Source organism: Indicator indicator, chromosome Z (genome assembly GCF_027791375.1).
Source record: "Indicator indicator isolate 239-I01 chromosome Z, UM_Iind_1.1, whole genome shotgun sequence".
Classification (NCBI taxonomy): Eukaryota; Metazoa; Chordata; class Aves; order Piciformes; family Indicatoridae; genus Indicator; species Indicator indicator.
Window position 1 is genome coordinate 8,044,435 of NC_072053.1, and position 13,904 is coordinate 8,058,338.

Consider the following 13,904-nt stretch of genomic DNA (forward strand, 5'->3'; position numbering starts at 1 on the left):
TTACTTGTTTTTAACACCTTGTTTTCTCATCTTTAATTGTACTTGTCAAGAATCAGAAGCATATTTGTTTTACTTTTAAAAGACATGAGGTAAATCATGTAAACCCAAACTAAGTCACCACATTTGACAACTGCATTAACTTTAGAAACCAAGCTTAGTAACTACAGGAAATGCTATCATATATAAAAGCTTTTAAAACTTATGAATATATTGAGTGGCCTGTAAAAAACTTCTGTCAAATAGAGGCAAAAGTCTTTCACCTTTCCTGAGCACGAGTCCAAAACAAAGTGCACTGAAACAAGTTGAGAAGGAGCTGGGAGTGCTGGTGGGCAGCAAGTTCTGCAATGTGCCCTGGGGGCCAAGAAGGCCAATGGGATCCTGGGATGCATTCAAAGGAGTGTGGCCAGAAAATCCAGGGAGTTTCTCCTCCTCCTCTACTCTGCCCTAGTGAGGTCCCACCTGGAAGACTGCATCCAGTTCTGGGCTCCCCAGTTCAGGAGAGACAGGGATCTGCTTGGAGAGAGTCCAAGAGAGGGCTACAAGGATGATGAAGGCACTGGAGCCCTGCTTGATGAGGAGAGGTTGAGAAACCTGGGGCTGTGCAGTGTGGAGAGGAGAAGAGTGAGAGGAGATTTAATAAGTGTCTATAAATATCTGAGGGCTGAGGGTCAGGAAGAAGGGACAGGGACAGGCTCTGCTCACTTGTGCCCTGGGATAGGACAAGGGGCCATGGATGTAAACTCCAGCACAGGAGGTTCCACCTCAACATGAGGAAGAACTTCTTTACTGTAAGGGTCACAGAGCCCTGGAGCAGGCTGCCCAGAGAGGTTGTGGAGTCTCCTTCTCTGGAGCCTTTCCAGCCCCATCTGGATGTGTTCCTGTGGGACCTGTGCTGGATTCTATGGTCCTGCTCTGGCAGAGCAGTTGGACTTGAAGATTTCCAGAGTTCCCTTCCAACCCCTAACATCCTCTGATCCTGTGATCCATCATCAAAGGACTCTGGAAGGAGTACAGAGGACCTCCATGGTAACCTCTCTCTCTGCCTCTGGCCCACTCACGTTTCCTGATGGGACAGCCCAAACATAAATACCAATTCTAGACGTGACAAAAGGCTGGAATAGTATCTTTTGAACTTGCAAAACCTGTTCTCAGGACTACAAAACTAAATCCCCTATTCACCTACCTTAACTCCTGGGAGACTATGAAAGGCAATTTGGTTGTGGACTGCTGATCCATCTCATCCAGAGGTACCCCAGAGATCACAGCATTCTGCATTGTGAAAGGGGCTACTGTTGCTGGTCTGTGCCAATCTGCTTCAACTATCAACCAGTTTTTACATTTATCTTTGACTGGATCTGTTGGAGAGCAGCTCTGGGGAAAAAGAGTTGTGAGTCCTGGTGGACAACAGGATGACCACGAGCCAGCAATGTGCCCCTGTGGACAAGAAGGCAAAGAGCAACCTGGAGTGCATCAAGAAGAGTGTGGCCAGCAGGTTGAGGATGGTTCTCTTTCCACTCCACTCTCTCCTGCTGAGGCCACATCTGGAGTACTGAAGCCAGTTCTAGGCTGGAGAGGGGAGAGCAAAAGCCTACAGAGATGCTGAGGAGACTGGAACATCTCTTATGGGAAAAGGCTGAGATAATTGGTGCTTTTGGGCTGGAAAAGAGGAGCCTTGAGGGGAGATCTCATCAATGCTGATTGGGTATCAGGAGGCTGGGACCAGTCTTTCTTCAGTGGTGCCCAGAAACAGGACAAGGGGTAACTGGCACAAACTTGAACATAAGTTCCACTAAACATGAGGAGGAACTTCTTTAATGTAAGGGTGGTAGAGACCTGGAGCAGGCTGCCCAGAGAGGTGGTGGAGTCTCCATCTCTGGAGACATTCCAAACCCACTTGGTCCCTTCCAACTCCTAATATTCTTTGATTCTGTGTGGCAGCCAATAAACTACAAGCTATGAGTAGCCCACAGCCTTCTCAAGCCCAAGTATTTTGTTAATTTGTCCCAACACTGATAAGGTGATTAGGTGCATAAGTTTCAGTGGCACCCCTCCTGTAAGTACAGATCATGGTAAGTCTGTTAGTTTTACTTAATCCTTTTATCCCAATAACATAAACATTGGACTAAAACTGGTTTTGATTGAATATTTTCACCCTGTTTACTTACAGTCTGCTGCAGGTAAACATGGTCTCAGAAATGCTGCTACTCCTTTTCAGGATTCTGTCAACACTTGGTTAATTATAAGTACTTATTCCTTTTTTACATCAAGTGTTTAGTAATTTGTATATCTCTGGAAAAAAATAATGTAAAAGCCTTCTGCTGAATAGGATTAAAATTATTCTCACTATGTAGGCTAGTATCTAAAACTTTATCATTTCCTATTAATGTAGGGTGAATGAGACTTTGATTTCCCTTTTTTTGTTTTAGAAAGGAAATTAGCTGAAGTTTTAAGAACTATAAAGCAAAACATCAAACTTTGATGTGAAAAAATGTGCTTAAAGTATTTTAAAGAATTTTACTCTCAAAAGTGCAATAACAAAAAGCCATTTAAAGTGCTAAATGCCTTCCTGCCCCACATGTAATCCTTCAGGTTTAGGTACAAATACACTTTATTATGTTCAGTGCTGTAAAAAGCTGCTTTTTTTTGAAGAAATTGATGCATCAACCTAGATGATGTCAAATGACACTATCCACAGATAATGGGAGCATAAATTGCCCTAAAATCACATGCAGTCAGTGGGAAAATACAGCCACATCTGCACACCACCCAATCTAAATCAGGAACACCAGACCTGGCATGCACAAGCAAATCACAGTTCAGTACTTCATGCTTTTTGCCTCCTTACTGCTGCTAACTGGTTCCACGCTCCATGTGTGCTTTGACACAACCTCTGAAACACCAGATCACAGACTTGTTTGGTTGGAAAAGCCCTTTAAGATCACTGAGTCCAACCATCAACCCAACATGGCCATTCAACCTTATCCCCAAGTGCCATGGCCACACATTTCTTGAACACCTCCAGGAATGGGGACTCCACCACTTCCCTGGGCAGCCTGTTCCAATGCCTGACCACTCTGGCAGTAAGGAAACTTTTCCTAATATAACCAACCTAAACCTCTCCTGGTACAACCTGAGGCCATTTCCTCTTGTCCTATCAGTTGCGACTTGTGAGAAGAGACCAACACCCACCTCACTACAACCTCCTTTCAGGTAAGCAAGAAGGTCTTCCCTCAGCCTCCTTTTCTCCACACTGAACACCCCCAGGTCCCTTAGCTGCCCCGTTCTCCAGACCCTTCACCAGCTTCATTGCCCTACTCTGGACATGCTCTAGCAACTCCAGGCCTTTTCATACAAAAATCTATTCAAGTGCACAAGGGGTGTCCTCACCAGTGCTAAGTACAGGGGGGACAATCACTTCCCTAGGCCTCCTGGCCACACTATTGCTGATCCAGGCCAGGATGCTGTTGGCTACCTGAGCACACTGTTGGTTCATGTCCAGCCACTGTCAACTAACACCCCTAGGTCCTTTCCTGCTGGGCAGTTTCCAGTCACTCTCCCCAACTGGACCCTTCATGGAGTTCCTGTGACCCAAGCACAGGACCCAGCACTTGGTCCTATTAAACCAATGATGAAGTGAGGAATACAACTCATGTTTTAAGTACTCAGATACTGATGTTGAGACATTATTGGACCTAACCAGAAAATGCTTAACTCTTCTGTTGGAAATCAGCCTATTGGAAGTATATTAGAATAGCTGTTCTTGATCAGATGAAGTCTCCAGGTGTTTAATAGTGGTGATTAGGAGATGCCAAAGAAGAGACAACAACAACAAAACCCCACAAAACAAAACAACCAAACACACAAAAAAACCCCAAACCAAACCAAAAACATAAAGTTCACATTTCTCAGACCATTTTCATCATCTTGATCAGTTTGTGACACAAGACTCTATTAATTCTAACAGGACTCTATTAATTCTTCTTCCACAAAGGAGTCTACTTTTACTTGAACACATGGAACTGATTAGATATAAACAGAAAAATATAATCACCAAAGTACTAAACAAGCACTAAACAAGAATTGGAATATGAAAGCTGAAAAGATAGCCTTTCTCTGTAGCAAAAAAAAAAAAAAATAATCTGATGGTTATGCTCATATGGACTTCTGTGAAATAGACTAAATTTTCAGGAAAGAAATATTTAGTCCTACACAAGGAGTATCTTTAGCCTTTGTAGGCAAATCCCAGAATCTCAGCATGGTGGGATTTGCCAGGGACCTCTGGAGATCATCCAGTCCAACTCCACTGCTAAAGCAGGAGCACCCACAGCAGCTTGCCCAGGATCACAATGGCCAGGGGAGGTTGGAAGCTCTCCAGAGAAGGAGACTCCACAAACTCTCTGGGCAGCCTGCTCCAGCTCTCTGGCACCCTCACCTTGAAGAAGTTTCTCCTCTTGGTCACATGCAACCACCTGGGTTCCAGTCTGTGCCCGCTGTCCCTGGTGCTGTCATTGGGCACCACTGACAAGAGTCTGACCCCATCCTTTGCCCTCCACAGGCCCTTTAGCTCTTGCTGAGCATTGACAAATTTCCCCACAGTCTTCTCCTCTCCAGGTGCTTATCTCCAGGTAGCATCACTGCTTGTGGTTTCTACTGCTTACATATCATTATGACAGGGAAAATTGTTTCACTAAAATAGCTTCTCCTTGTTACAGGCAAGGTGGTTTTGTTTGCTTTTTATAAACCAAAGTTCTGTTAGAATCATAGAATCACAGAATCAGTCAGGGTTGGAAGAGACCACAAGGATCATCTAGTTCCAACCCCCCTGCCATGGGCAGGGACACCACATACTGTTATCTGTGTCCACACTGGAGTGCTTTTCTTGAGCAGCAATACCTTTTGGTAAGCATTCTCAGTGCATGAGAGAGAGTCTCAGTTTGAGAACTCCTAGGTGCTTTGATGTATGAAGGTAATGACAGTTTTTAGGAACAACAGTCATGTAGAGAGACTGCTTTTTAAGTGGCTGCATCAATGGACAAACAGTTACAAACCAAGTGCTGTAATGGAACTGATAGTGTAAGCACTGTCATACTGATACAGCATTATTGTGGAAAGCAGAGCACCAAAATGAGGGTTGCTGTCTCCATATATCATTTTCCATTGCCTAAGATTACTGTGAGTAAGTTGAAGGATGATCTTCTAACTCCTATCAATTTCCAACAAGCACAGTTTCAATTTATCTCATATAGCATATGGAACAGCCATAAAATGACAATGAGATTGGTTAAATTAAACTGCTAAGCTATAAAGTGAAATTATCTTTAAACCACATGTTACTTATGCTTGAGATCCCCATGTTCATGGAGATCTCCTTTTAGAACCAGTTTGCATGGATATTACCATGAACAGACTTGTTTGTTGCAAAAATTAATGACACAATTGCCCCCTTTTTGAAGACAGAAACATTAACACGGTATTACCTTGTTATTATTGTGTATAATTATACTGCTAAAGACACAAGGCATTTTGTACAATATCTGTCACATCATTTGGAAACCTGTGTACAGCAGAGGGCCTGATGTACACTTTTGACTGGTAAACCAGACAGGTTGACAGTTGGGCAGGGAGAAATGGAATCAAATTCAGCAAGGGCAAGGGGAGAGTCTTGCATCTGGGAAAGAACAACCCCATGGAGCAGGATAGGTTGGGGACTGACCTGTTGGGGAGCAGTGAAGGGGAAAAGGACCTGGGGGTCCTGGTGGATGGAAGGATGCCCATGATCCAGCAATGTGCTCTGGTGGCCAAGAAGGCCAAAGCCATTCTGAGGTGGACTAGAAGGGCTGTGGTGAGTAGGTTGAGAGAGGGTCTCCTTCCCCTCTACTCTGGAATATTGCATCCAGTTCTGGGCCCCTCAGTTCAAGAAGGACCTCAGGGAACTGCTTGAAAGAGTCCAGAACAGAGATACAAAGATGCTGAAGGCAGTGGAACATCTTCCTGATGAGGAGAGCCTGAGGGAGCTGAGGAGAGGAGGAGCCTGAGAGGTGACCTCATTGCTGGTGCTCAAGATGTGCAGGGAGAGTGCCCAGAGGCTGGAGCCAGGCTCTGCTGGGGGATGCCCAAGGACAGCACAAGGGGCAATGGGGGAAGTTCCATGGAAACAGAAGGAAAAATGTGAGGGTGACAGAACACTGGAACAGGCTGCCCAGGGGTGCTGTGGAGTCTCTCTCTCTGGAGATATTCAAGACCTGCCTGCATGTGTTCCTGTGTGATCTGCTCTGGGTGATCCTGTACTGGAGGAAGGTTGGACTGCATGAACTTTCGAGATCCCTTCCAGCCCCCAACATTCTGTGATTCTGTGAAGTGCTTATTTTTTAGACTTTCATCAGTGTAATTCCTGCAGACATTTTCACTGTTATGGTTCCTCCCATAATGAAAAAAAAAATATTCCACTTTATTTCATGAAGGCTGGCCTGCCAAAAAGGAAATATTGGGAAAATTTCCCATGGCCTGCTGAAAAATTCATGTGGTTATGGCTGATGCCTCAGCACTTCCCTGTGTTAATAAACACCAAAAATATAAAAGCCTTCTTTTCTGGTAACTTTTGAACTGATGGCTACAGTTGAACTGAAAAAAAAAAATCAAAACCAACTAACAAACCAACCAACCAAATCACATCAAAAACACCACAAAGGTTCAGGCAAAAGATGTTTTGTTACCTTTATCATGAACAGAAACAAGAAGTTGCACCAAAAATGGCTACTTAGCACCTTGCAGGTTGCTGCAATGCTTATGATAACCTACAGGAACATTCATGGTACAGTCTGTCTCTTAGATTTATAAAATTCTGGGGTGGAAAAAAGAAATTATTATAGTTCCAGGCCTAAATGTTTATGCTTTTCCATTCCAGTCTAGCTGGCCATCAGCTTATTCTTCCTGGCATGATCATTTTCTTTCTCTCATTCAATCAACTGCATAAACAGTTGAAAATATAAAAAGAAATTTATGTTCTTTACAATGGTGGCCTCAGCATCAGAGGAGAAAGTCACAAAGTAAAGCTGCTGCTCATAATAACACAGGTTCTGTTATCACCTCATATTTGTGTGTGTGTAGAATCAAGAGAACCACAGACTAGTTTGGGTTGGAAGAGACCTTTAAAGTTCACCAAGACTGAGGCTCCTGCAGTCAGAAGGGTGTCTGCTACCAGGGCAGGATGCTCAAGTTTCGTAGCTTGATAAAATCTTTGTCTTATTCATAGGAATTATGTAATTCTCCTCTTCAGAAAAAGTTTTTAATGCTCTGTAGGAATCCTTTATGGATGCAAATCACTTTGTGATTATATTGTCACAGAATCATAGAATCAACCAGGTTGGAAGAGACCTCCAAGCTCATCCAGTCCAACCTATCACCCAGCTCTATCCAACCAACCAGACCATGGCACTAAGTGTCTCATCCAGGCTCCTCTTGAACATCTCCAGGGATGGGGACTCCACCACCTCCCTGGGCAGCACATCCCAATGGCAAATCTCTCTCTCTGTGAAGAACTTCCTCCTAACATCCAGCCTAGACCTCCCCTGGCACAACTTGAGACTGTGTCCCCTCCTTCTGCTGCTGGTTGCCTGGCAGAAGAGCCCAACCCCCACCTGGCTACAACCTCCCTTCAGGTAGTTGTAGACAGCAATGAGGTCTGCCCTGAGCCTCCTCTTCTCCAGGCTCAACACCCCCAGCTCCCTCAGCCTCTCCTCACAGGGCTGTGCTCCAGACCCCTCCCCAGCCTTGTTGCCCTTCTCTGGGCACATTCCAGTACCTCAATATCTCTCTTGAATTGAGGAGCCCAGAACTGGACACAGCACTCAAGGTGTGGCCTGACCAGTGCTGAGTACAGGGGAAGAATAACCTCCCTTGTCCCAATAATGACAAAACCATCTCTACCCATCAAGACTGCAGCTGTCCTGAAAGAGGGGAATGGTGAAAGGACCCCTGGACTATGCAACAGATCACCCCCTGGCCTGGTAAGACCAGGGATGTGTAAACAGGTAGAAGGCAAAGGAGGGGGTGGAGGTTCACCCAGCACCAGACCCCTTCGAGCACACAGGAATATGCATTAAGACCCACTGGATGCAGCACCTGGACACATATGCATAAGGGCAAGGGGCCAGGAGGAAACTGTGATTTAAAAACTGTGTAAAGAGAACTAAATTCAGTGAAGAACTCCTCCACTGAAAACACTACACACCAGAGCCTGCTCTGAGGAAGAAACCCATCGAGGGAAGACACCATCCTAGAATGCCTCATCCTCCTCCAGGCTGGAGACACCACACCCTCAGGCAGCACAAGCTGATATGGACTTGGACTTTGACTTTGGGACTTTTCTCTCCCCCCTCCTCTGGCCAAAGATAGTGATATAATTCCTTTCCTGTTCTCCCCCTCTTTTTCTCCATTTGTTCCTCTGTCTTTGACTCTCTCTTTTCTCCCTTCCTCTATTCCATTTCCTTTATCCTTTAATAAATAGCCTTGCTTCTGACATTTGGCCTCATGTGTGCATTAATTTCACACATAGGAATATTCTAAAAAGAATAAGTCTCTCTCCCAATTTGCAGACCAAAATAAGACCAGAAGGAATAAAGTTAAATATTGTTTTTTATGCAGCAATCCAAAACTGAAGGCAAGACTGGCTACCAAACCTTCACCACTTCAGAAGAATATTGTTAAGGCTAAGATGTCTTGATACTTATTTTTAAATCCAGCAGCTACAGGCTTATTATACAGCTGAAAAGTCTTGCAAAAATTCACCTCCTCAAATGATTCTTACTGTAGTCTTGGACTTTAAGACATAAAACAAAGATACAGAGCCTGCTTCAAGGACTTTGCAAGCTAATTTATGTCTCTAACGTAGCTACTGACAAAATATATCCACTGAAACTGTGAAATCAGTGAAACAATTGAACAAGTGAAATCAGAAACAATTAGAAATGGTAATGACTTTACTGTACCTCAGCAAGAGAAACTTACTCAACAGCATCACCACATGAGAACTGCTTGTTCTCAGACTGCCTACCTTTAATTTCCAATCTTGTTTTAAAGACTAGAGATACTCCAGTCCACCAGATGTAAGCTTTGCCTTGATAAGTTACTTCAGAAGACTGGCAGTGAAACATAAGAGTCTTTCAACTCCACTGACCAAACATGATAGTGACAAATAATGGTTAAAACCCCATTGTCTCCTATATTCTTATATGAAATTAATTGGATATTTCACAGCGTAGTCACAGATCTGATTATAGCTTCTGCAGGTGTTCATGACAGTTAGCTAACTACTGAAGATACTGACACAATGATCATCATTGTGTACTGGAGTCAAGAAACTGTGTGCCTATTAAAACGGCCAATCTCTGAGAAATTCTGTGCTGTCCAGCCAGCAATGTGATAAGAAACCACTATCCTGAACAAAATGATCATGCACAAAGACCACAGGCTAAAGAGGAATAAAATTACACTTCTTTCTCAGTTTAATTACTTTGTTCCCGGCAATTAGTAACATTACCATAATGTCTTCACAGGAAGTAACTCTGAACACTACAGTAATGCACTTGTACAGCAAGCAGATCATATTCACCCAGAAGAGTCTAATTCTTTTTGAGAGCTGTGATAAATATTAGGTCCAAGTGAAATGGTAAAACCATGAATTTTATGCCTCTACTATTACCCCCAGTTTGAAATTCTCCCAAATGAGCAACCATTACAGGGATTTTGGATGGGGGTCTCAAGATTTTTCTTAGTTTTCTTGAATAACAGGAAATTACCTTTTTCCCCTGAAAACTCTAGAGGAAGAAGCCGAAATTTTCAAACAGAAGACACCTCCTATAGCATATCTCAGCTTAAAAACACATTAACTCTCGCACACACCAATTCTGACACAAGAAAACTGTGCTTAAGCACTGCTTAAAACCCTGTTTGAGACTCATCTGTCCCTGTGCCAGGAGGTTTTGACACTGGGACATATTGCTACTGGGACACATTGCCATACAAATCATCAAAGTTACGATCAACAACTGGAAAATGTCAGTAACTAATGTTACTGAGGTACTCTCCAGATAGTCCTATTCACAAGTCCAGGATTTTGTTAGTCACTCAAGCAATGATGACAATTTATACTGAACAGTTATGGGACAAGATGCTATCCTACAAGCATTTCTTAGTATTGACCTCACTGGAGCCCTTCATAAAAGACATTCATCAAAATCCCAGATGAGCGAATTACTGTTAATTAGGCAGAAGGTCAGACTGAAGTCAAATCAAGCCTTTGCAATAAGCATCACAAAGATATAGTCTCCAGTGTATTGTGGAGATACAGTTGTTAGGAAATAGTATTTTTTTAAATTCTGAGTAATTGTTCTTTTGAAGGTGGCCTATAATATTTCACATTGTCCTGCAGCCTCATGGAAGCTACTGTCACTTTATCAACACTCAACCACTGAAGAACTGAGTACATACAAAAGATCAGCAGCTGAAGAGATTTCATGCTCACAAACACTTTCAAGTTATGCACTGTAAGCTTCATTTCAAGGTCTGTACCTTGTTTTCTGCTTAGAAGTATTAAATGTCAGCTGAAAGCTTAGTTCTGTGGATTGCTTGAATATTAACTCTTTCTATTTCTTAATCCTCCAATTAGTAGAAAATCAATTCCAAAGACTCAGTTTTGATAAACAGTAAAAGTCAAAGCAAATGTGAGGGGAGAGAATGAAGACAAATGATCATCCTGATGAAATTATGAATGCAATTTCATGCTTTAGAGTCACTCAGGACTATCACTGCAGATAAAACTGGTCAGCAGTGACAGTGTTCATATTCACCTGCTTCTATAAACTGTTGTAAAAAAGGAAGTTAACATTCGAGAGTAATAAGAGGTCTTTATATGATAGTGAATGAATGAACCACTTGCTCCCTTAAAACTTACAAATGAAACAATTTTGCACAGGTAGCCTTTTTTTTTCCCTTTTTTTGTTTTTGTTTTTTGTTTTTGTTTCTTTTTATTGTAGCACCAAGCAGAATTGGTACAATGCAACAATCCTGAAGGAAATTCAGCTGCTGATTTGTCGTGCCACACAGCTTTATAAAAGCTATTCAGTTGGAAGGCAACAAATGAGCATTCAAGTGATTTACACACTTTTGGATCATAATTTTTTACACAATGTTTTATTTTTTAAAAATATATATATGCTGTATACCATTATGTTTATTCTCTGTGGTATAATAAAATCATAAATCTCTCTGATGAAAAATGGATTGTATTCCAATTGTATCACCGTGGCGCATAGAGCTGCTCTTATCAAACCACTTACAAAGATCAATGGTAACTTGAAAATGATTTCATTCCATGCTGCCTCTAAAATATTAGCCATAAAAGGACTCTTTTTAATTTAAAAGTCACATCAGCTGCTGTCCATCTTCTTTTAAACTCCTCTCTATTTCTGAAGCTGACATATTGCAGGAGCAAAATATCACCTGGTAACTACAGGGCTACTTTCTTATTTTCCTTGTGGAAATTAGTTTAAAAGCTACCTGAAGCATCTATTCAGCAGAAATAGGAAGCTTTTCCTGATGGTGTTGCTGTGTGCCACACCCTAACCCAATTTCCTGCTCTCCTCGGATAAAATACCATTTGGATCTTGCAAAACTTAGAGTGAAAGGTTCATCTAAACGTAGGACTGCGTACCTAAAACAGGGACAATCAGCCTTCTTAAGGATGTACAAATAGTTCCACTGTACTATAAAATGTAACATAAAATGTTAATTAACATAAAATACCATGAAAAGGCATAGCTGGCCTTCTTCCACCCAGCCAAAAGTTTTCTCAACCCACTTTACATGTCTTAAAAAGAAAAAATAGTAGTAAAGGATGCATTCCAAAGACTCATCTTGAGAATAATCCTTCAAACTCTCAGGCTGGCTCTCCATAATGATGACAAAATCACTTTTATTTGGTAGCTGAAGAGCTAACATCTGTCAAAAATGCTGATGGTGTTTTTCCCCACATATATAAGACCACAGCAACTAAAAACTTAAGTACCTATAACTGTGTTATGAGATCAACTAAACTCTAAGTAAGTATCCACATTTCACTGATGTCAACAGATGGAAAACTGTCACAGGAAATTGCACAATGCAGGGGTCCACAAAAGGACATTTCCCAGATCTTCACTGTTGTTGCTACCCCAGGATTATTGCTATCACAACTACTTTTGTAAACAGTAAGTTTTTAAATGAAAATGTTCACAATGTCAGATAGAAGTAATATAAATAAAAAAGCCTGAAAAATCTCTCAGCCTGGCATGAGCAACACAACAATAATTCAGAGATAACCTAAATCATTTTTCAGTGGTTTATCTCTATTCTTCAGGAAGCTGTCTGAGAGCAGAAAAAGACCTCTCACAAATGTGGGCTTCATTAAAATTACACAAAGGCCATTTTATGTCATCACAGGACTCTGTAACATGCACTGTTATCCAAAGACAAGCATTTCCAAAACCAAATAGAAAATTATGCTGCTCTTTGTTGTGTCTCTGAATGTCTACTTATTTCTTTTCAGTGGCAATTACCCTATTTGCTTAAGAACATCTTTCGCAGATCAAAGTATTTTGAAGGTACTGAAGAGTTCAGCCATAAAGCACTGACATCACAATCAAAAAAATCTATTTTTTTTTTATGTAATCGAGAAAAATCCACATCAACAAAGGACTGTTTCAGTGCTTCACTGTTTCTGCATCATTGTTTTTTGGAAACCAGTATGTTACAAAGAAGTGGACAATGAAATATATTACACAGTACAGTACAAATAAAAGTTAGAAAAATCCTCTATAGCAGTTTTAACTGAAATAGGTAAAATATGACTTATATAAGAAAGATTAAATATATTAACTTGTTCCTTTTCCTGCTTCCACTAGAAATGCTTGAGGAACATACTGACTTCCAATTCTGCTTTTCTGCTGAAATTCTGTAGCTCTTTCAGTGAATAAAAACTCCACCTCATAGCTGCAGGAAATAAAACTGTCATGGGAATACAGACTTTCCTCCTCTACTATCACACCTACTGCAGTAATTTCTAAGATTAAGATGATTCAACTGTTGAAAATACCATACAGAGAGAGACCACAGCACAAAAATTATATGGCATTAAAAATTTGTTAAATGCTCAAGTGGTTAAGATAAAATTACTACTGTAATAATTACCAGAATTTTAACCTACAGCTAGAAAAGAAATAAGAGAAAAGTTGTAATCTTCTTAAATGGAATTACTTTCACTGATATTTTGGATTAAAAAACAAACAAACAACTCTTTACCTAGAAGAGTTCTTCTTTATTTTTTCATCAAGATCATTAAGGATTTGTTGAAACTCCATTTCTCCAGGAAGCACATTTAATAAACAGTCTAAATTGGAAGAATCAAGAGAATATTCTCCTCCCCACTCCATTTTCAGATTCTGTAAAATAAATACAGAAAAGTGGTTAATTAATGAAAAAAAAAAATCATACTAGAAGTACCAAAATATGCAACATTTTATTCCTTGGAAATACCTAGATTAATAAAGGAAGTGTTTGTGCAGAGATTGATAAAATCAGTGTTGAACAGAAAGCCTTCTGCCTACTTCTGAGTGGTACAGAGAGGAACACCTGCAAAATAAAGGCAGAGATAATTTTCAAAATATCTTCCACTGTTTTGCTTTAAAAAAAAATCAGATTTTTTTTAATCAGAGTAGTATTTTTCTTCTTTTATTTTTATTTCTAAGATTTAGAAAGAAAATTCTCATTATTATAACTGGAAAGAATAATTAATAACTTATAAATAAGCTTATACAGAAAATAAATAAACAATTTTAAAAAAAGTATAAATTTATTTCCTGTGTGTTTTT

At 40.8% G+C, this 13,904-nt stretch overlaps 1 protein-coding gene across 1 annotated transcript in view; it reads right to left on the reverse strand.

Moving 5' to 3' along the window:
* The window catches only part of KIAA0825 (KIAA0825 ortholog), a 143,748-nt gene extending 130,282 nt beyond the window's left edge, over nt 1-13,466 (reverse strand). The window contains exon 1 of the mRNA XM_054397995.1: nt 13,336-13,466. Within this exon, the coding sequence (XP_054253970.1) occupies nt 13,336-13,466 (131 nt within the window). The remainder of the gene's footprint in view (nt 1-13,335) is intronic.
* Between the last annotated feature and the right edge of the window lie 438 nt (nt 13,467-13,904).